Consider the following 19401-nt stretch of genomic DNA (forward strand, 5'->3'; position numbering starts at 1 on the left):
TTTGAGACAGAGTTTTGCTCTGTTGCCCAGGCTGGAGTGCAGTGGTGCAATCTTGGCTCACTGCAACCTCTGCCTCCAGGGCTCAAGCAATTCTCCCTTCCCCAGTCTCCCAAGTAGCTGGGACTATATGGGTGCACCACCACACTCAGCTAATTTTCGTATTTTTAGTAGAGACGGGGTTTTGCCATGTTGGCCAGGATGGTCTCGATCTCTTGACCTCATGATCTGCCTGCCTTGGTGTCCCAAAGTGCTGGGATTATAGGCGTGAGCCACCGTGCCCGTCCTTGTCCTGCTCTTTAAACTTAACATTACGTTAGGAACATTTCCCCATGACATTACAAATTCTTCATAAATATGAGCTTAAAGACCACTTTCAGTTCAGTCCCAAACCTGAGGACGGAGTGGTCATGTATGTTGCCTGGAGGGAAAAATAAAGGAGACACAGGAAAAACAGAGGCAGGAGACTCGAGTCCACGATGCCAGGAAGTCAGGGGCTAAGTTCCTTCTGCAGGAGGGAGTTCCAGCTCTGAGCAGGCCCCTCCTCAAGTGGGGCTTTTCCTGCTTCATCCAAAGTCAGGCTGGAGATTTCTATGCATCTGAGATCAGGCCCAGACAATGTCAATGTCGGGAGGCTCTGACATGAAGGCCAGCCTGGATACAAAGGATTTCTAAACTCATGTCAATGAGTAGAAAACATGATTCCATTTGCTCAATGGTTACACACACCTTTTCAGATACACAGGTTAGCAGGAATCAGGGTCCTCTTGTAAAAACCTACTCTGGGGCTGGGTATGGTGGCTTACGTCTATAATTCCAGCACTTTGGGAGGCTGAGGCAGGTGGATCATTTGAGGCCAGGAGTTGGAGACCAACCTGGCCAACGTGGCAAGGCCCCATCTCTACTGAAAATACAGAGATTATCTGGGCATGGTGGTGCATGCCTGTAATATCAGCTACTTGGAGGCTGAGGCAGGAGAATTGCTTGAACCTGAGAGGTGGAAGTTGCAGTGAGCCGAGATAACACCACTGCACTCCAGCCTGAATGGCAGTGCCAGACTCCATCTGAGGATTAAGCTCAGATTTTTTTTTTTAAATCTTGCCCAAATTCCTATCTAAGGGATCTGGGGATTCACGCCCTATAAGCCATAAAGTCTTATCAGATGAGTTTTATTTAACCCTGTATATAGTGATTACTTTCCAATCTGGCTCTGGGATAACAAGGAAGACACTCAAAATGTTTTACCCCAAAATATATTTCCTTTCCATACCTTGAAATTGCCCTGCAAAGTCTCTTGTGGGAAACATCCACATTCTATAGATAATCTCCTTTCCCCTTTATTTTCCTTCCTTCCTTCCTTTCCAGATCTAGGGGATAATCAACTAAGCCAGGGACCGTTTTAAGACTCAGTAAGAAACATTTTACAACCTGCTCTCTCTGAAGTCTGCTATCCGAAAGCTTCCTTTGCACAATACAACTTGGTCTGCACAATCCTTCATCTTCACCTGAACATTTCTTTTCTGTTGATCCCAGGTCTTCAGATAAACTCAACCAATTGTCAGCCAGAAAATGTTTAAATTTATCTATAGCTTGGAAGCCCCTGCTGTGAGTTTTCCTGCCTTTCTGAACTAAGGCAATATATTTCTTAAATGTATTTGATTGATATCTCATGCCTTCCCAAAATACATAAAACCAAGCTGTACCCCGACCACCTTGGGCATATGTTCTCAGGACCTCCTGAGGGCTGTGTCACAGGCCATGGTTACTCATATTTGGCTGAGAATAAATCTGTAAAAATATTTGGCTAGAATAAATCTCTAACAATACTTTGAGTCTGATTCTTTTTGTCAACACGTCTCAAAAAAAAAAAAAAAAGGAAGCTACTCTGAGTGGCTTTGGGTTTTTAGCTCTGTGGATGAGTGAGGGTGTCAAAAAGAGAATTTACACCTGGATAGTTGGTAAACATAGTGCTTTAAAGCCACCTGGAGCCTTCAGGTCATCAGCAGTTTCAGCCTTTGCAGGGCTGCTCATATTGGGTGGAACTGACAAAAAAAGGGGAGAGAGAGGAGCAAAAGGGCAGGCAATGCCCAAATGTAGTTCTAAGAGAAATGATTTTCAAGTTCAAAGTGCTCCTAGCTTTTTTGATCTGTAGAGTGCTTATTACATCATAGGGTAAGCGATGACAAAATAGCTAAGCTCTGAATCGATCAGCTTTCTGTACTTCCTGTAAATTTCCCGCAGGGTCCTGTCCTCTTCATTCGTCTCATATCTGTTTGTATAAATTCTCACCTGTGTCAACAAAGAAATACATGCAATGCACATATGAGCGTTCACACACATACATACACACACCCCTTGTGACTACAGTTTTCAGGCTTGACAACAATTTAAATAACCTACACATACAGTTGTTGAATCGGAACATATGTTGACAAAATCAGGAAAAGACCAAACTCGACTACTAGAGAAGAGAGCTCCAAATTCCCTTCTGTGAAATTGCTGATTTCCAACGAACAGATGATCATTCCCCACTGCCTCACTCATTCCTGGATGTTCCCACTCTACCCCGTGGACCCAGCCTGGGGGCCTCTTACCTTGAGTGTGCGCAGGGCACACTGCCCTTCTTCCTGACTCTTCAAGATCTGCTCCACAAACCTAACATCAAGGAAAGCCCAGATTTTGAAGTAAAACAACTTCCTGCAGGATAAGATGAGGACGTGCAGCTCCTCGTCGAGTGACTCATGGTTGTTGTTGAATTCAAAAGTTAATTTCTGGAAGAGCACCAAAAGGGAAGATGTGTGTGGGCAGAGATGCTGGGACTGGCTGGGTCATTTCCAGGACCTGGCTCTGGGCCTGATAGCCATGATGGTTTGGGGGCTTTTAATTTTAATTTTTCTGGGACATATATATATATGGGATATATATGATGGTATATATCATATATAACCAGAATATATAAGGTGCTCAAAGTCTGTTTTTATGCCAGTCTCATCCTGTTTTAGTGATTATAGCTCTGTCATATAATTTGAAGTCAGGTAATGTGGTTATTATGGTTTTGTACAGGGTACATATGATGTAGGCATACAATGTGTAATAATCACATTGGAATAGAGTATCCATGACTTCAAGCATCTATCCTTTGTGTTACAAACAATCCAATTACACTCTTTTAGTTATTTTAAAACGTACAATTAAATGATTATTGACTATGACACCCTGTCAGTGCTATCGAATACTAAATCTGGTTCATTCTTTCTAACATTTTTTGTACCCATTAACCATCCCCACTTCCCTCTCCACCCCTTACTACCCTTCCCAGCCTCTGGTAACCATCTTTCTACTCTCTATCTCCATGAGTTAAATTGTTTTAATTTTTAGCTCCCACAAATTAGTGAGAACATACAAAGTTTGTCTTTCTGTGCCTGGCATATTTCACCTAACATAATGACCTCAGTTGCATCTATGTTATTGCAAATGACAGAATCTTATTCTTTTTTATACCTGAATAGTACTCTACTATATGGATGTACCACATTTTCTTTATCCATTGATGGACACTTAGGTTGCTTCCAAATATTGGCTATATGAACAGTGCTGCAATAAACATGAGAGTACAGACATCTCTTTGATATACTAACTTTCTTTCTTTGGGGCATATACCTAGCAGTGGGATTGCTGGATCATATGTAAGCTCTATTTTTAGTTTTATGAGGAACCTCCAAACTGTTCCCTACAAAGGTTGTACTACTTTAAATTTCCACCAACTGTGTGTGAGGCTTTCCTTTTCTCTACATCCTTTCCAGCATTTGCTATTGCCTGTCTTTGTAATAAAAAACATTTTAACTGGGGTGAGATAATATCTCATTGTAATTTTGATTTGCATTTCTCTGACGATCAGTGATGTTGAGCACCTTTTAACATATCTATTTTGCCATTTATATGTCTTCTTTTGAGAAATATCTGTTCAGATCTTTTGCCCATTTTAAAATTAGATTGTTACATTTTTTCCTATAGAGTTGTTTGAGCTCTATATATTCTGGTTACTTATTAATCCCTTGTCAGATGGGTAGTTTGCAAATATTTTCCCCCATTCTTCCTGTGGGTTATCTCTTCACTTTGTTGATTGTTTCCTTTGCTGTGCAGAAGCTTTTTAACTTGATGTGATCCCATTTGTTCATGTTTGCTTAGGTTGCCTGTGCTTGTGGGGTATTACTCAAGAGATCTTTACCCAGTCCAACATCCTGGAGAATTTCCTCAACGTTTTCGTGTAGTAGTTTCATAGTTTGAGGTCTTAGATTTAAGTCTTTAGTTCATTTTGATTTTCATATATGGAAAGAGATAGCTGTTTAGTTTGATTTTTCTGCATGGATATCCAGTTTTCCTAGCACCATTTACTAAAGAGACTGTCTTTTTCCCAATGTATGTTTTTGGCACCTTTGTCAGACATGAGTTCACTATAGATGAATGGATTTGTTTCTGGGTTCTGTATTCTGTTCTGTTGGTCTTTATGGGATTAAAAAATAACCAGAATATATAAGGAGCTCAAAGTCTGTTTTTATGCCAGTTTCATGCTGTTTTAGTGAGTGTAGCTCTGTAGTATAATTTGAAGTTAGGTAATGTGGTTTCTACAGTTTTGTTCTTTTTGGGCAGGATAGCTTTGCTATTCTGCATCTTTTGTGGTTCCATATATATATATATATATATATATATATATATAAATTTAAGATTCCTTATTCTATTTCTGTGAGGAATGTCATCGGTATTTTGATAGGACTGTATTGAATCTGTAGATGGCTTTGGGTAGTATAAACATTTTGACAATATTGATTCTTCCAACTCATGAACGTAGAATATCTTTCCATTTATTGTGTCCTCTTCAATTTCTTGCATCAATGTTTTGTAGTTTTCATTGTAGAGATCTTTCATTTCTTTGGTTAGGTCCTAGATATTTAATTTTATTTGTAGCTATTGTACACAGGATTACTTTCTTGATTTCTTTTTCAGATTATTCACTGTTGGCATATAGATATGCTATTGATTTTTGTATGTTGATTTTGTATCCTGCAACTTTACTGAATTTGTGTATCTGATAGTTTTTTTTGGTAGAATCTTTAGGTTTTTGCAAATATAAGATCACATCATCTTCAGACAAGAATTATTTGACTTCATTTTCTATTTGGATGCCCTTTATTTCTCTCATCTGATTGCTCTAGCTAGGACTTCCAGTTCTATGTTGAATGGCAGTGGTGACAGGTGCCATCCTTGTTATGGTCCAGATCTTAAAGAAAAGGTTTTCAGTTTTTCCTCATTCAGTATGATACTAGCTGTGGCCTATCATATATGGCTTTTATTGTATTGAGGTATGTTTCTTCTATTCTCAGTTTTTTGAGAGTTTTAATTATGAAGGGATATTGCATTTTATCAAATGCTTTTTCAGCATCAATTAAAATGATCATTTTTTTGCCCCGCATTTTGTTATGAGGTATCACATTGATTTATTTGCATATTTTGAACCATTCTTGCATCCCTGAGATAAATCCCACTTGGTCAGAATGAATGATCTTTGTAATGTGTTGTTGAATTTGGTTTGCTAGTAATTTGTTGAGGAATTTTCCATGATTGTTTACCAGGAATATTCACCTGTAGTTTTCTTGTTTTTGATGTGTCTTTATCTGGCTTTGGTATCAGGGTAACAACAGCCTTGTAGAATGAGATTAGAAGTATTCCCTCTGCCTCTATTTTTTTTTTTTGGAATAGTTTGAGTAGGATGGGTATTAGTTCTTCTTTAAATGTTTGATGAAATTTAGCAGCACTACCATCAGGTCAAGGGCTTCTCTTTGCTTGGGGACTTTTTATTACAGCTTCTATCTTGTTACTTATCAATGGTCTGTTCAGGTTTTGGATTTCTTCATGATTCAATCTGGGTAGGTTGTATGTGCCTAGGAACTTATCCATAACTTCTAGGTTTTCCAATTTATTGGGATATAGTTGTTCGTTATAGCCTCTAATGATCCTTTGGATTTCTCAGATATTGGTTCTAATGTCTCCTTTTTTCACCTCTGATTTATTTGGGTCTCCTCTCATTTTTTCTCATTTTGGCTAATGGTTTGTCAATTTTATCTTTTCAGAAGAAAAACCTTTTCATTTGATGATCTTTTGCATTATTTGTTCACTTTCATTCATTCCTGCTCTAGTCTTTATTATTTTTTCTCTTCTACTAATTTCGAGATTGGTTTGTTCTTGGTTTTCTTGGTTCTTTAAAGTGTATCATTACAATGTTTATTTGGCGTTTTTCTTCTTTTCTGATGTAGATGCTTATAGCTACAAACTTCCCTCTTAGTATTGGTCACTGTATTCCACAGGTTTTGGGATGTTGTATCTCCATTATCATTTGTTTCAAAAAATATTTCAGTTTCCTTCTTAATCTCTTCATGACCCACTGATCATTCAGGAGCATATTGTTTAATTTCCATATGTTCATATAATTTCCAAAATTTCCCTTGTTATTAATTTCCAGTTTTATTCTGTTGTGGTCAGAGAAGATGCTTGCTATAATTTCAACTTTTTGAATGCTTTAAGACCTTTTTGTGACCTAATATATGACCCATCCTTGTGAATTAACCACGTGCTAAGAAAAAGAATGTGTATTCTTCAACCATTGGATGAAAATTTCTGTAAATATACTTTAGGTCCTTTTGGTCTGTAATGCAGATTAAGTCTGCTATTTCTTTGTTGATTTTCTGTCTGGAAGAGCTACCCAACATTGAAAGTGGGGTGTTGAAATCTCCACCTATTATTATATCAGGGTCTATCGCTATCTTTAGCTCTAATAATATTTGCTTTATATGTCTGGGTCCTCCAGTGTTGACTGCATATATATTTACAATTGTTATATTCTCTTGCATAATTGACCTTTTTAGCATTATATAATGACTTTCTTTGTCTCTTTTTATAGATTTTGTCCTGAAATCTATTCTAAGTATAGCTACTCCTGCTTTCTTTGGATTCCACTGGCATTAAATATGATTTTCCATCTCTGTTTTCAGTCTATGTGTGTCTTTATGGGTAAAATGTGTTACTTGTAGGCAACAGATAATTGAGTCTTTTAAAAAAAAATCTGTTCAGCCACCTATGTCTTTTAATTGGAGAGTTTAGTCCATTTGTATTTAATGTCAACACTGACAAGTAAGGACTTACTCTGGCCATTTGGTTATTTGTTTTCTGGTTGTTTTGTGGTCTTCTCTTCCTTCTTTTCTTCCTTCCTGTGTTCCTTTTAGGGAAGGTGATTTCCTCTGGAGGTATGTTTAACATCTTGGTTTTTATTTTGTCTGTTGTATATTTTTAGATTTGAGGTTACCATGAGGCTTGCAATTAATATCTTATAACTCATTATTTTAAACTGATGACAACTTAACACTAATTGTATAAACAAACTAATAAACAAAAATAAAATTAATAAAACCATTTTACTTTAACTTTGTCTCCCTACTGTTTAACTTTTTGCTGTTTTTATTTGTATCTTATTGTACTGTCTATGTCTTGAAAAGTTGTTGTTGTGATTATTTTTGATAGGCTTATATTTTTGTCTTTCTACTTAAGATATGAATAGTTTACTCACTGTAATTCCAATGTTACAATATTCTGTGTTTTTCTGCATACTTACTATTACTAGTAAGTAACAGTAAGTAAACATCTTGTACCTTCAGATGATTTCTTATTGCTCATTAATGCCCTTTTTCTTTCAGATTGAAGAACTCCCTTTAGCATTTCTTGTAGGACAGGTCTGGTGTTAATGGAATTTGGGGGCTTTTTAGATAAGGGACATTGGACATGTAATTCTTAGAGGAAGAGATTTGAGAATAATGGTGATTTCATCCAAGGTTGCAAACTTGAAATTTGGAGCAGTATACTTGGAGTATGCAAGGTGCTCATCCCAGCCCTGCAGGACTGGCTGGGTGACTATGGGCTGGTCACTGAACCTCAAGTTCTTCTGTAGCACATAAGGATCATCATGATGTCTGCCCTACCCCGCCTTAGGGTTATTTGGGTACCTAATGAGGTATTGGCACCTTGCAGTCCATCCATGTTTGTAGAGATACACAAACCTGTTAATATCAGTGGTCACTGTTAGGGTCACAGCAAGGCAAGCCCGTAGACCCCCTCCTTATTCTCCCCTGCTAAGCCGAGCTCATAACAAAAACAGCCTCAAGCCTTGTAAACAGGCCACCTGGGTTCCAGGATGTGGTCACACCTGGCTCTCGAACCCAGGACATTAACCCAATTAAGCAGAATGTCAGCCCCTGAGAACCAAGATGAAGTTTTTATTAGAATAGCACCAGGCTACCTGCAAACCCCCTACATAACCCCCATATTTGGTAAGCCAGGTTGCTGCCTTCACTGCCTGTGGTGAGGCAGCCAGCCTGGCAGGTTGAAATAAACTTGCAAAACCTGAGCCTGCGTCTGCCTCTCCATCCTTTAGGTCAATCTTACAGTCACGACCACTGTGAGGTCCTTGGAAAGACAAAATGATACTGATCTTACAGCTGAGAAACTGCTAGATCAGGGAGCAGCTCAGAAACTCAGCTCTTCAGTTGTCTAAATCAAATTGGGTTTTTGTTTGTCCTGTACCTCCCATTCTATCTTCCCAATGACCAGGCACTGGCACTGCTATAACCAGGCAGATCCCCTGCTGAGATCTGGCCATAGGAGCCACAGGGTCTCCTACATGCTGCCGTGACCTGGTAGAAAGGTAGGAAGAAGCAGCACAACCGCTATTCACCAGCAAGGCACCTCCAGGCTCAGGCTTCATAGCTCTGAGTGGGGATTTAGGGGCTTTCCTTGGCTGACAGCTAACCAGAAAATTCCTTGTGTCTGTGCCACATGGAGGAAGTGAGCAGCAGCTCTTGTTGCCTACCGTCATCTTGGGAGGAGGAGAGGCGGCTTGGTTGGTGATATTTCCTAGAACTTCAACTTGAGATTGAGTGACATTTGGGATCCCATCCAAGAGTGGGCAGCAGTGGGCTTTCCTCTGGGGAAGCCAGTCACCCAAGTAGCAGTCACTCCTCACAAGTCCTACCTACCTGCAGAGTATGCCGGAAGGTGGGCAGGAGATCCGTCAGAGTGGGTCTCATGGACCAGTCTGGGTCACTGAAATAGCAGCTTCTCAAACTGAGACTCCTGACCGGGATCTCCCGCAAGAGGATCCGGGCCAAGCGCTCGTACTTCATGATCCGTTCAAAGAAGAAGTTCACCTTCAGATTGGTGGCCTGCCTGGCTAACTTGGCCCAGGACATACCCCAGATGACCTGTCCATGGGGGTCATGAATGTGGCATTTGATGTTTATGGTCCAGAGGGTACTGGCATTGTTCTCTCCCAAGTTCTCAAGCAGCTCATCGGAGATACAGTTGTAGTTGAGGGTCAGGGACACAAGACTGTGGAACGTGGACATGGTCTTTTTGAATTGGGGGCTGCTGTAGACAGCGAGGTGATGGCTGAAGTAGTCTTCGATGTTGAGCTCCGAGATCACATTCTCATTCCTCATGTAGCTGAGGGAGTTGAGAACATGGCAGCCTTGCTCCACCGTCAGCCTGGCTCCTTTTAGGTTGAGATAATCCAGGTGTTTGCCCATCTTCTTCAAGAAGAAGCTCAAGCTCCTGATGAACGAGCTCCTGATGCTGTTCCTCCACACCAGGCGGTCCAGCTCCAGGTGTTGGATGGAAAGAGATTTCAGACGGTTGTTGCTTTTGCCCAGACAAGACAGAAGGCCCCGCATGGTGACCTGGAACTTCTTGGTCAAGACAGCATTGTAAGGATTCAGGAATTTGACCTCCAGGCGCTCCAGATAACGACCAAACTTCTTAACGTACCAAAGAGCAGACTGAAATTCAGATGCATGTAACCTCGAAGGTCTCCCGCTGAAGGTGATGGTCCTGTACCGCCAGAGGTCAGCTGAATACATCATCTGGTTCCATTTTCTGCAGACAAGAGCAGCCCTGGACCTGTCCCTGTCTCCTAGCCACCAGAAAACACGGCGCAGGCACACATCAGGCAGACTGGCCCAGCAGCTCTGGTCTTCAGGCTGTATCAGTTCACTTTCTTCATCCATCCAGGAACTGGGAGGAACGGTGCGGCTGTGTGTTAGGCAGGGCTTCCACAAACGAGGAAAGAAAAGCAATCACTTGCTTTCTGTGGAGAGTAAAAAGGAAGCGCCATTACTTGTCAAACAAATTAAACTCAAATGAAGCAGCTTTCCCTGCGGTCCCAAGTGTATTAGGCACCGTGCCAGGTGTGGGTGGTTCTAGGATAAAGGCATGGTACAGTCCACACCTGCAAGGATTTCACAGTCTAACCAGGGACACAGACCAGTTCAGTTATAACCCAGTGAGAGAGTGGGAAGGTTCAGGCAGACTCATAGTGCGGGGTAGCACACACGGAGGGTGACTTATTCTGTTCGGCTAAGGAGGAAGAAGAGAGGGCTGCTCAGAGGAGGTGACGTCTGAGCTGGGTTTTGAAAGGTGAGTAGGATTTGCAAGGCAGACCAGGTGGGCCTAGTGGTAGTGGTGGAGGAACTGATGCATTCTGGGTGGAGGGAACAATATGTGCAAAGCCGCAGAACTGTGAATGCATGTGATGTGCTCACATTCAGGGAACTAAAAATTGTTTGGTCATCTGGCACTTGTTAAGTGGGCTGAAAATGGAGGAGCTGGATCACATGGGAGCAGCGGGAGGTGCTGGATCAAGGGGCCCTGAGCCATGTGTTAAAGATTATGTCCTAGAAGCCAGAGATTCCACTTCCCCTCTCCCCATCGGTAAATAGGGGTCATAGTGGTGCCTTTCTCCTAGTGTTGGGGGGATTAAGTGAGCTGATAGCGGAAAGCACCAGAATCAGTGCCTGCCACATAGTAAACGCTACTCAAGACCTGGCTGCCATTAATAAGTAAGTTGGTGCTTCTGCAGCATCTGGTCTAGGAAGAGAGGAATACAAACACATCCATTCCCCAAATACAGAGACGGAGGTGTTGAAGGTGAATAAAGGTTCCCAGGGAGAACGTGTAGTGAGGAGGTGGGATTCGAACCCAGGGTTGGTCCACCCTATCACACAGCTGCCAAGCAGGGAGGGAAATCTAAAGACGTCCTACCCACCGCGGGAGGGCAGTTGGCCCGGCAACTCCTGCAGCCAGATGCTTCCCAGAGGAGGTGATGAGAGCAGCCCGCCTCCCCGGCGCGGGCCTCGGGGCCTCCCACCGCCACCCCAGCCTGCTCCCGTTCGCGGAGCCCTGCTTGGGCTGTGCCCGGATTGGGCTGCAGGGACGGCGAGTGCGCCTGCCTGCTCAGCCCACGCAGCTGCTGCTCCGACGCCAACTCCGTGGGCGCCGGGGGTTTGCGTCTTGCTCTGGCCCAGGTTAAATGCCAGGCGTCGGCCGCCTTTGTGACGCGCAGCCACCTGCAAGGCTCTGCTCCTGCCCCCAGCTCGCAGAGCTCCAAACCTGCAGTTTCCAGGTCAGTCGATCCCATGTGCAGAGGGTGAGACGGGCGGTGCTGGGAGGCTCGGGCGGCGCTCCGGGCGAGGATGGCATGGCCCCTGCCCTTCCTTCTGCACACAGGGAAGAGTTTGGGTCCGAACTTGGGGCTCAAGTCTCGTTCAGTTTCCTGCCTTTCCCATCCTGACCCAACCCTGGGTTTCTTTCGAAGCTGCCGCTGCGTGCTCAGCCCTAGGGTTCAGTTTCCTTTTTTTAGACAAGGCTCCCCGACAAAAACCCTTAAGGACCTGACTTACCTGGGCAAAGCCAAAACTGAGAACTGCTTCCACGGTTTTGGTCAAGGAAGACAGGAATACAAACACATCCACTTCACAACTCCCGAAACAGTGTTATGGCAAAGCAGTTTGGCAAGATCTCAAATCACTTAAAACAGAACCACCATTCTGGTAGTGGCTGAACGAATTTACATTCCCACCAGCAGTGTGTAAGTGTTCCCCTTTCTTTGCAACCTCACCAGCATGTTATTTTTTGACTTTTTAATAACAGCAATTCTGACTGATGTGAGATAGTATCTCATGGTGGTTTTGATTTGCATTTCTCTAAAGATGTTTCCCAGTGAGAACATGTAGTAAGTGGGGAGGTGGGATTCGAACCCAGGGTTGGTCCACCATATCACACAGCTGCCAACCAGGGAGGGAAATCTAAGGACGTCCCACCCACACCTATTTTCCTCCCCTGGCAGAGGCAGGGGCCCTAATGGACTCCCCTCAAAGCCCAGGCAGAAAGGTGGGAGTGTGCTGTTTGATGCTGGGTAGGTTGCATCGCTAGGCTTCCCCCAGCCACTCTCCCTGCCCAAAGCCTTCGAAGATGCCCCTCTCCACTTCACTGGGCTCTTCCCCACTGTCCCAGCATCATTGTCCCTCCCTCCCTGAACGTCTTCTGCTCCCCTTTCCCTGCTCACTGCCTCATCCTGGGGTCCCGGCTGCTCCCATCCCTGGCCCTGTAAACCAATGTGGAATCCAAAGAAAGATGGACAAGCAGCTTTTAGAGAGGTATTTTTATTCTTTGGGGACAAAGCTGGGTTCTGTAGGTGTCCAGGCTGTAGGGCCCAGAGGCTTAATCAGAATTTTCAGGCAGAACCAGGACCTTCCTTTTCTCCCCTTGGTTTATTTGTAGTCCTTGGGCAAACAAATGCCTTTGTTCAAAAGAAGGGAAATAGTCCAAACCTTTTAACTTTTGTTTTAGGTTCAGGGGTACATGTGCAGGTTTGTTATATAGGTAAATCGCATGTCATGAGGATTTGGTGTACAGATTATTTCATTATCCAGATAATAAGCCTCATACCAGATAGGAAGTTTTTCAGTCCTCACCCTCCTTCCAGCCCCAGGGTCTGTGGTTCCCTTCTTTGTGTCTCTGTGTACTCAATGTTTAGCTTCTACTTATAAGTGAGAATATGTGGTATTTGGTTTTCTGTTCCTGCATTAGTTCATTTAGGATAACGGCTTCCAACTCCATCCATGTTGCTGCACGGGACGTGATCTCATTCTTTTTTATGGCCGCATAGTATTCCATGGTATATATGTGCCACATTTTCTTTATCCAGTCTACCACTGATGGACATTTAGTTTGATTCCATGACTTTGCTATTGTGAATAGTGCTGCAGTGAACATTCATGTATATATGTCTTTATGACGAATGATTTATATTCCTTTGGGTATATACCCAATAATGGGATTGCTGAGTTGAATGGTAGTTCTAAGTTATTTGCAATATTGCCAAACTGCTTTCCACAATACCTGAACTAATTTATATTCCCACCAGCAGTGTATAAATGTTCCCTTTTCTTTGCAACCTCACCAGAATCTGTTATTTTATGACTTTTTAGTTATAACTATTCTGACTGATGTGAGAGTATCTCATTGTGGTTTTGATTTGCATTTCTCTAATGATAAGTGATGTTGAACGTCTTTTTCATACACTTGTTAGCCACATGTATATCTTTTGAAAAGTCTCTATTCATGTCCTTTTTCCACTTTTTAATTAGGTTTTTTGCTTGTTGGTGTATTTAAGTTCCTTATAGATTCTGGATATTAGACCTTTGTCAGATGCAGAGTTTGCAAATATTTTGTTCCCATTTTATGCGCTGTTTACTCTGTTGATAGTTTCTTGTGCTGTGTAGAGTCCTTTAGTTTAATTATGTCGCATTTATCAATTTTTGCTTTTGTTGCAATTGCTTTGAACATCTTTGTCATGAAATCTTTGCCCGTTCCTATGTCCAGAATGGTATTGCCTAGGTTATCTTCCCGAGTTTTTACAGTTTGAGGTTTTACATTTAAGTCTTTAATCCATCTGGAGTTGATTTTTGCATATGGTGTAAGGAAGGGGTTCATTTTCAATTTTCTGCATGTGGTCAGCTGATTATCCCAGTACCATTTATTGAATGGGGAGTTCTTTCCCCATTGCTTATTTTTGTCTAAGATCAGATGATTGTAGGTATGTAGCTTTATTTCTGGGCTCTCTATTGGGTTCCACTGGTGTACGTGTCTGCTTTTGTACCAGTACCATGTGGTTTTGGTTACTGTAGCCCTGTAGTATAGTTTGAAATTGGGTAATGTGATGTCTCCAACTTTGTTCTTTTTGTTTAGGACTGCTTTGGCTATTTGGGCTTTTTTTGTTCCATATAAATTTTAAAGTTCTTTTTTTTCTGATTCTGTGAAGAATGTTATTGGTAGTTTGATATGAGTACCATTGAATCTGTAAATTGCTTTGTGCAGTATAGCCATTTTAACAATATTGATTCTTCCTATCCATGGGCATGGAATGTTTTTCCATTTGTGTCATCTCCAATTTCTTTCAGCAGTGTTTTGTAATTCCTGTTGTAGAGATCTTTCATCTGCCTAGTTAGTTGTATTCCTAGACATTTTATTCTTTTTGTGACGATTGTGAATGAGATTGCATTCTTGATTTGCTCTCAGCTTGGATGTTGTTGGTGTATAAAAATGCTACAGATTTTTGTACATTGATTTTGTCTCCTGAAAGTTAGCTAAAGCTGTTTATCGGATACAGGAGCTTTTGGGCCAAGACCATGGGGTTTTCTAGATATAGAATCATATCGTCTGCAAACAGAGATACTTTGGCTTCCTCTCTTCCTATCTGGTTGCCTTTTATTTCTTTTTCTTGTCTGATTACTCTGGCAAGGACTTTCAGTACTATGTTGAATAGGACTGTGTTGAGAGTGGACATTTTTGCCTTGTTCTGGTTCTCAAGGGGAATGCTTCCAGCTTTTGCTCATTCAGTATGATATTGGCTGTGGTTTGTCATAGATGGCTCTTATTATTTTGAGGTATGTTCCTTCAATGCCTAGTTTCTTGAGGGTTTTAAACATGAAGTCATGTTAAATTTTATCAAAAGCCTTTTCTGTATCTATTGAGATGATATATAGGTTTCGTTTTGAGTTCTGCCAAACCTTTTCTTTTAAAGCCCAATGAATAAAACCCATCATTTTTCACAAGACCACCACAGCAAGTAGGCAGGAAAGCCAATGTTAAAAGTGAAATCTTCTGAATTTGTAGTACCTTTTCTTTTCCAAATCTAGCTCAAATTTCTCACTTGTTTTCCTTTCGATGAAGCTAACCACCAGCATTTCTCCTAAGAAATGGATATAAAAACGTCTGATATGGTTAAAGTGGGAAGTGTTAGTTCCTAGAATATCTCTGGATATTGCTGTTCCTCATTACAGAGCATGAGCCCTGCCCAAAGTCTGGGGTGTAATGGCATAGAAAAGGTCAGGAGCCCACTGAGCCAGGAGTATAAGAGGCTTGGGACAAAGTTTCAAAGGGGCCTGTTGCTATCACGGGGTGGAGGGACAGATGGGAGAACACTTACACCATGGAATCTTATGCAGCCATTAATAAGAACAAGCCACATTGTTTGGCTTGTAAGGATTTCCTTGGGTATTGCTGAATCCTAACATTAGGATGTAAAGAAATGTTGGCTGGGCACGGTGACTCATGCCTGTAATCCCAGCATCTTGGGAGGCCGAAGCGGGCAGATCATCTGAGGTCAGGAGTTCGAGACCATCCTGGACAACATGGTGAAACCCAGTCTCTACTAAAATACAAAAATTAGATAGCCATGGTGGTGGGCACCTGTAATCTCAGCTACTCAAGAGGCTGAGATAGGAGAATCCCTTGAACCTGGGAGCCAGAGATTGCAGTGAGCTGAGATCCTGTCACTGCACTCCAGCCTGGGTGACAGAGCAAGACTCTATCTCAAAAAAAAAAAAATGTGGAGAAATGTATATAATAGGACTGTAAATGTGTATGTTTGTATGTGATTATATAAGAAATTGCTAAATAAAATACAGGGTGCCCGAGTTAAATTTTAATTTCAGCAAAACAATCACTGCATGGAACATACTTATACTAAAAACAATCTGTTTCTCTGAAATTCAAATTTGACCGAATGTCCTGTATTTTTATTTGCTAAATCTGGCAACTTTGTTATATAAGGATGGAGAAAATTGTGAAAGGAAATATACCAAATTGTGGGAGGCAAGGAAAAATGGCACTAGTAACACCCCCAGCAAATATGAAATTAGCCAGTTTTTATAAAATGATATGCTTATGTGCATACATGGATGCATAAGGAAGTTAGAAAAAAAGGTTTCGGTCTACTAAGTCTTTTTTGTAAGGAGCATGCATCATACACCAAGTGAAAAAGGCAAGTGGCAGAGTAGTAAGTATAGTAAGATAATGTATGCGGAAAAAGAAACAATTAAAACCCAGTATATGCTTGTTTAGATTCGTAAAAACAAAGGTAGAACTTTGAAAAGATGCCCATAAAGCCGTCGAAATTGGTATCTCAGTGTATGGGGTTGGGGAAGTAGGGTTAGCTTTGCTTTTATACTTCTTTATATGGTATTACGTCAACTAGCTCCACAAAATCTAGTACTTTTGTATTTCGAAAAATAAATGAACTCCAGGCATCCAGTCTGGAGCGGAACAGCATAAACTTTGGAGCTGTATATATGTGGACTCAGGCTGGATTCTGCCACTCTAATTGTATAGTCCTTGGGAAGCTACTTTACCTTGTCTGTAAAATGGGGATAAAATACATACCTATTGTTTATGATGAAGATTATAAAGAGCTCTGCATTTTAACTGGCACATAATGGTTAACAACCTCGAATGCCAATTGCTATTATTACTAGAAAATAACCTAGGATGTAAAAATCAGGATATTCAGTGAGATGCCTGTAAGCCCTGAATTGCTTGAAGCAAACTTTGATCTGCTGGAGATAAGCCATCAACTGGCTTAGGATCTTGACCGAGACATCTCATCTCTGGGCCTCAGTGCCATATCTACACCATGGGAGGGACCGACTGGGTATCCTCTGCTTCTTTCATTTACTCAACAGTTTTGGGGCACTTGCTGTATGTCAGTCCCTGGCCTAGGAGCTGGAGACACAGAGATGAGAAACTGTGGCTCGACCTTCAAAGGTGACTCAGTCTCGGAGGTGATGCAAATAAACCAGGTGGTGAGTGCTATGAGAGAGTGCATTTGGATACCCAGAGAAGTGGGAGATAGAGAAGGGCCACATTTGTGAATATCTTTCAGGTCTTAGATTTTTTAAAGATACTGTACATATGGTTCACAACCAGGTAAGCAAAGAACAGAGGCTGAGTACCTGATGTTGATTTAGGATGGGCAGGGGAAGCAGGATGCCACACTGAGAACATCTCCTCAGAATGTCATAGGCTGCTTCATCTCCAACAGGGGAGGTGGTCCTGGGCTTGGGCTCTGACATCCAAAGTGGATCCAAGGTTTTGCTTTTGTCTCTTGGTGTTTTCTTTGATGAACTTTCAGAATGAAGTGGAAATCTGTTTATACTTTTTGCCTTTGGACGGACATCTTTCTCCATTGTGGAAGTTTGGTTTTCAGCAGCTTGACTTGGAAGAGATGAAGGAAGAATTTTTGGCTTTCCAACAGGAAAGTGTTTCTTAATCTCTGAGTCTGGACAACATTTACCCTGCAATTGTGAATAATATATCAAATTTTAAAATGATTTCAGGTTTCATGGTCAGAAAATATGGTAGACTAGATAACACAAAACATCCCACTGTAAACATTTTTATATGCTGTATAAAATGTGACAAAACATTCAATTTAATACCCGGCTTTGTAGGAAAGAAAGAAAATTTTGCATTCCAGGAATGAAGGTCTGACTGGTTGCTATGGTTTGAATGTGTCGCCTCCAAAATTCAGGTGTTGCCAATGTGATGGAATTAAGAGGCAGGGCCTCTGGGAGGTGATTAGGTCATGAGAGTGCCTCCCTTGTTAACAGGATTAGGGTCCTTATAAAAGAGGCTTCATGAAGCATTTGGCTACATCCTTCTACTCTTTTGCCTTCTACCATGCTAGGAGGCAACAGGAAGGTCCTCACCAGACACCAAGTGCTGGTGACTTGTTCTTGAACTTCCAGCCTTCAGAGCTGTTAGAAATAAATTTCTGGGAGATCCAAGATGGCTGAATAGAAAGAGCTCTTGAGTGCAGTTCCCAGTGAGAACAATGTAGAGGTTTAGTGATCACCACATTTCCAAACAATTTTTTACTGCCCACAGACCAGGAATTCTCGGGCCGAAAAGTGCCACAAGTTTCCAGCATGGCTGTTTCAGCTGGGGCACTGTGGGTTTCCACACAAAAACTCACACAAATCTGGATATCCATTTCAACTGGCGCCTGGAACACCTGGGAGACAGAGCTGCCCATTCAACTGAAAAAGAGGGGGCTAAAACAGGGAGTCAGGTGATACGGCTTGGCAGGTCCCACCCCTACAAAGACCAGCAATCTGAAATGCTCTGGATTGAGAGTTTCACAGCAAGCACAGCTGGACCAGAGACTGTCCAGCTCTGTGGGGGAAGGGCATCCGCCATTACTGAGGCAGTCCACCACTACCAAGGCAGTCCCTCATTACCAAGGCAGTCTGCCATTACTGAGGCAGACCATCATTACTGAGGCAGTTGTAACTGTATCTCTGTAAACAAAACTGCAAGGAAATTTACACAGCAGCTGGGCAGAGCCCATGGCAGCTCAGCAATGCCTCCGCTGGCAGACTGTGACTAGACTACCTCCTTGCTGGGCAGGGCATCTCTGAAAAAAGGCAGCAGCATGTCAGAAACTTATAAATAAAGCCCCACCATCCCAGGACAGAGCACTTGGGAAAAAAAGGTGGTTATGAGTTCTGATGCAGCAGACTTAAACATACCTGCCCAGCAGCTCTGAACAGAACAATGGAGCTCCCAGCACAGCACTTGACCTCCTATGTGGGACAGACTGTCTCCTTAAGCAGCTCCCTGACCCCTGTATATCCAGAAACACCTCATAAAGGAGAGCTTAGGCTGACATCTGGCAGGTACCCTTCTGGGATGAAAATAACAGAAGAAGAAACCAGCAGCACCCCCTACTGTTCTGCAGCCCTTGCAGGTGATCCCCAGGCAAGCAGGGTTGGTAGTGGACCTCCAGCAGTCCTACAGCAGAGGAGCCTGACTGTTAGAAGGAAAACTAAAACACAGAAAGAAATAGCTTCAACATTAACCAAAAGGATGTCCACTCAGAGACCCCATCCAAAAGTCACCAACTACAAAAACCACAGGTAGATAAAGCCACTAAGAGGGGAAGAAATCAGAACAAAAAGGATGAAAACACCCAAAACCAGAATGCCTCTCTTCCTCCAAAGGATCACAATTCCTCACAAGCTAGCGATCAAAGATGGATGGAGAATGAGTCTGATGAATTGACAGAAACAGGCTTCAGAAGGTGGGTAATAACAAACTTCTCTGAGCTAAAAGAACATATTTTAACCCAGTGCAAAGAAACTAGGTTTCTTGAAAAAAGGTTAGATGAAATGCTAATGAGACTAA

At 42.2% G+C, this 19401-nt stretch overlaps 3 protein-coding genes across 4 annotated transcripts in view; all 3 read right to left on the reverse strand.

The window, feature by feature from the left end:
- LOC108306442 (polyunsaturated fatty acid lipoxygenase ALOX12-like) overlaps positions 1 to 19401 on the reverse strand; it is a 271605-nt gene that overhangs the window by 127350 nt on the left and 124854 nt on the right. The gene's annotated exons all lie outside the window — the stretch shown is intronic.
- On the reverse strand, positions 1950 to 10234 carry FBXO39 (F-box protein 39). The gene is made up of 3 exons (XM_017531726.2): positions 9078 to 10234; positions 2592 to 2768; positions 1950 to 2286 (listed from the first exon to the last, which is right to left on the reverse strand). Exons 1-3 carry the CDS (start codon positions 10101 to 10103, stop codon positions 2158 to 2160), a joined length of 1332 nt encoding a protein of 443 aa, XP_017387215.1. The 5' UTR covers positions 10104 to 10234; the 3' UTR covers positions 1950 to 2157.
- Positions 14408 to 19401, reverse strand: part of XAF1 (XIAP associated factor 1) — a 21549-nt gene continuing 16555 nt past the window's right edge. Inside the window, exons 6-7 of one of the 2 annotated variants that reach the window (XM_017531743.2) lie at positions 17169 to 17510; positions 14408 to 15127 (exon numbers count right to left, since the gene is read on the reverse strand). In XM_017531743.2, coding sequence (XP_017387232.1) covers positions 15071 to 15127; positions 17169 to 17510 — 399 coding nt within the window. In that variant the 3' untranslated portion in view covers positions 14408 to 15070. The remainder of the gene's footprint in view (positions 15128 to 17168; positions 17511 to 19401) is intronic. The other variant, XM_017531742.2, reaches the window with a different exon arrangement.

This window comes from Cebus imitator, unplaced genomic scaffold (genome assembly GCF_001604975.1).
Source record: "Cebus imitator isolate Cc_AM_T3 unplaced genomic scaffold, Cebus_imitator-1.0 Scaffold72, whole genome shotgun sequence".
NCBI classification, from domain to species: Eukaryota; Metazoa; Chordata; class Mammalia; order Primates; family Cebidae; genus Cebus; species Cebus imitator.

What these genes read in the sequence shown, in the direction of transcription:
- FBXO39 (XM_017531726.2), bottom strand. Translation starts at nt 10,103, where the DNA reads ATGGATGAAGAAAGTGAACTGATACAGCCTGAAGACCAGAGCTGCTGG. An exon ending in CCTTCCGGCATACTCTGCAG is followed by an intron (nt 2,769 to 9,077) that starts GTAGGTAGGACT and finishes GTGCTCTTCCAG; the next exon opens with AAATTAACTTTTGAATTCAA. An exon ending in GTGCCCTGCGCACACTCAAG is followed by an intron (nt 2,287 to 2,591) that starts GTAAGAGGCCCC and finishes TTGTTGACACAG; the next exon opens with GTGAGAATTTATACAAACAG.